We start from the raw sequence: 2454 nt of genomic DNA on the forward strand, positions 1-2454 counted from the left end.
GAAGACATACTGATCCCATTTACAACGGAGAGAACTGATGCAACTGGAGACAAGTCAATGCAAGAACCAGTTACCAAAACCAGGAAAACAAGTGTCAGCATTAGGGGCTGGGAATTAAAAGTAAGGAAGAACAAGGAAGACCATATAGTGTGACACAAAACGCTGCAGAAAAATAGAACATACCAAAAACTTGTTAACATTTTTCAGGTTCATCTTGATATCTCATACAGAGATATTATATTTAGGTTTAAAGACTGTTGTGTAAATACGGTGAAAGATCCGCTTGAGCAAAACACTGGATAACTCTTACACCTTGCATATATAGTTAAGAGTTTTCTTATAAAACTTCAACTTTAAGTTTGTAGAGTAGTTTCTCAGATATCCTGCGAATCAACAGACCAGCCGCTGGGGCCACGTACGGCACCTCCTTGCTAGAGGTAACATTTAAGAAACAGTGGTGGCAGCAGGCTCACAGCCTGGTTGGGGCCTGCTTGGTTATCTCTCAGCCAAAATGTCACGACGTGAAGCAACACCCCCGACAGCAGGCCTCCACCCTTCCTAAACCCAGAGCTGCTTTTAAAAGTGCGACCTGATAAGGAGCCAGGAAAAATAACATAATAATGTCACAGAGACACACCTGTCTGTGGAAGTCCAAGTCTGTGCTTCAGAATGAAACATCACAGGGTGAAATTAAAGCTTAAAGGGAAAGTTCACCCAAACAATGAAAAGTCACTCATTATCTCCTCACCTCTATGCTGATGGAGATGGTGGGTGAATGTTTGAATCCACAAAACACTGAAGGAGTTCGACTTTCAAATTCGACTCGAAACAGCGTCATTTACACGCTGTTGTCTTCCACCTAGTTACTGGTTTGAATATGAATGTCTGTGCTTGCAGACACTTGGATGACACCACAGGAGCAGTATGGAGGCATGTTGTGTTTACGCCGTGCATGAGAAAACACTGTGATTCCTTTCATGCAAACTCGGGTTTCGTTCTGACAAGACAATCCAGTGGCTTCAATGTTTGCATGGCAAATGCTTCGATAACTCATGTGAGGTCTACGATTCCAGACTAAGCTGTTGGGAGTGTTACTGATGTCACGGCTGCACCCACAGGCCTCGAACTTTGGCTTCACAGCAGGTGTCATTCTGAGACATGTTCCCCCTCATCCACTGGGGACGGCCACCAAACTCCTGACATGGACCACAACAGAATAAAGTGAGGAAACAGCATCATCAGCTCGTGTCACCTGCAACATCAGGGCCAGACTATCACAAAGATGAAGCTCTAACCACAGTGCATCGAGGGACTCTGTGTGTGTGTGTGTGTGTGTGTGTGTGTGTGTGTGTGTGTGTGTGTGTGTGTGTGTGTGTGTGTGTGTGTGTGTGGTCACATAACATCTGTGTAACCTGTGTTCATCCTTCAGGTGTGACAGACATGTTCTCCATCAGTGATCTCTCTCTGACACAGGAGCTTCTGTCATTTCCCCAAATGTGGCTCATTAGCCGGTTAGCATGTCGGCTAATGCTAGTTCCAGGACCCCGGCGCACCTTGCACAGGAAATAAACTCTAACCAGGCAGAGCCGCGTTAGCCACAGTGACAGACGGGTACCGTCAACCCAGCTGCTGTGCAACCATTCTTATGAATAAGCCCCTCAATATATAAATGTTCTCCGGCTGGACAGCTACCCGCGGGCCACACAGGTGCCCCAGAAAAGCCGCCTGCTCTGGGGGTAACACTGGGTCGCTCCGCCGCTGCCAGCTTCGCTCCCGAGCTAGCATCGCATATGCTAAAGCTACGCTAGGCAACAAGCTACCCGCTTAAGAGGCAGATTAACGCGTCAAAGTGGGAATCGAACGGTGTCCAACGCGATGGTGCACCCGTCTCCCGCTGACCTCGGCGGTGTCAGCCCCGGGGCGGTGGATTTGAGGACTGCGCACTTGGACCTGTCAGACGAGAGCACGCTAGCTCAGCAAGTTAGCCGTGTGTACTCACCCCATCAGCCAGTCCATGGTGCTGTGTGCAGATAGCGGAGCTAACGTTAGCCGGCAGGGGATAAATCCAGCAGGAGCTGGAGGCGAGCCCCGAGTCTATCCGGCCACCACACTCGCTGCCCTGGCCGCCTGGACCCCCCCCGAGTCCCGTCGCTGTCCCCCAGGGCCCGTGTCTCTCTCCCAGATGCCGGATCCCGGGTCGGTGGAATGCAAAACGCCGCTTAAACTTTGAGCGATCGTCCTTGTTTTGATCCGCGGCTAGCGGGGATCATGGAGCGGCAGGAGCGCAGTCTGGTCGGCGTGTTAACTGGAAGCGGGAGCGCAGCATCGGGTGACTTTGAGGCGCGGAGCGGAGGGGCGAGCGGTGCGGGTCCGCCCGGAGTCGCGGTGTCCGGTCTGCAGAGGCGCCGAGCGAGGCTGGTCTGTCGGTGGGGAGCCGCCGGTCAACCCTGTAAC

At 51.5% G+C, this 2454-nt stretch overlaps 1 protein-coding gene across 1 annotated transcript in view; it reads right to left on the minus strand.

The window, feature by feature from the left end:
* mob2a (MOB kinase activator 2a) overlaps positions 1-2156 on the minus strand; it is a 58008-nt gene extending 55852 nt beyond the window's left edge. Inside the window, exon 1 of the mRNA XM_053426251.1 lies at positions 2000-2156. Within this exon, the coding sequence (XP_053282226.1) occupies positions 2000-2016 (17 nt within the window). The 5' untranslated portion in view covers positions 2017-2156. The remainder of the gene's footprint in view (positions 1-1999) is intronic.
* Between the last annotated feature and the right edge of the window lie 298 nt (positions 2157-2454).

Source organism: Pleuronectes platessa, chromosome 7, assembly GCF_947347685.1.
Source record: "Pleuronectes platessa chromosome 7, fPlePla1.1, whole genome shotgun sequence".
NCBI classification, from domain to species: Eukaryota; Metazoa; Chordata; class Actinopteri; order Pleuronectiformes; family Pleuronectidae; genus Pleuronectes; species Pleuronectes platessa.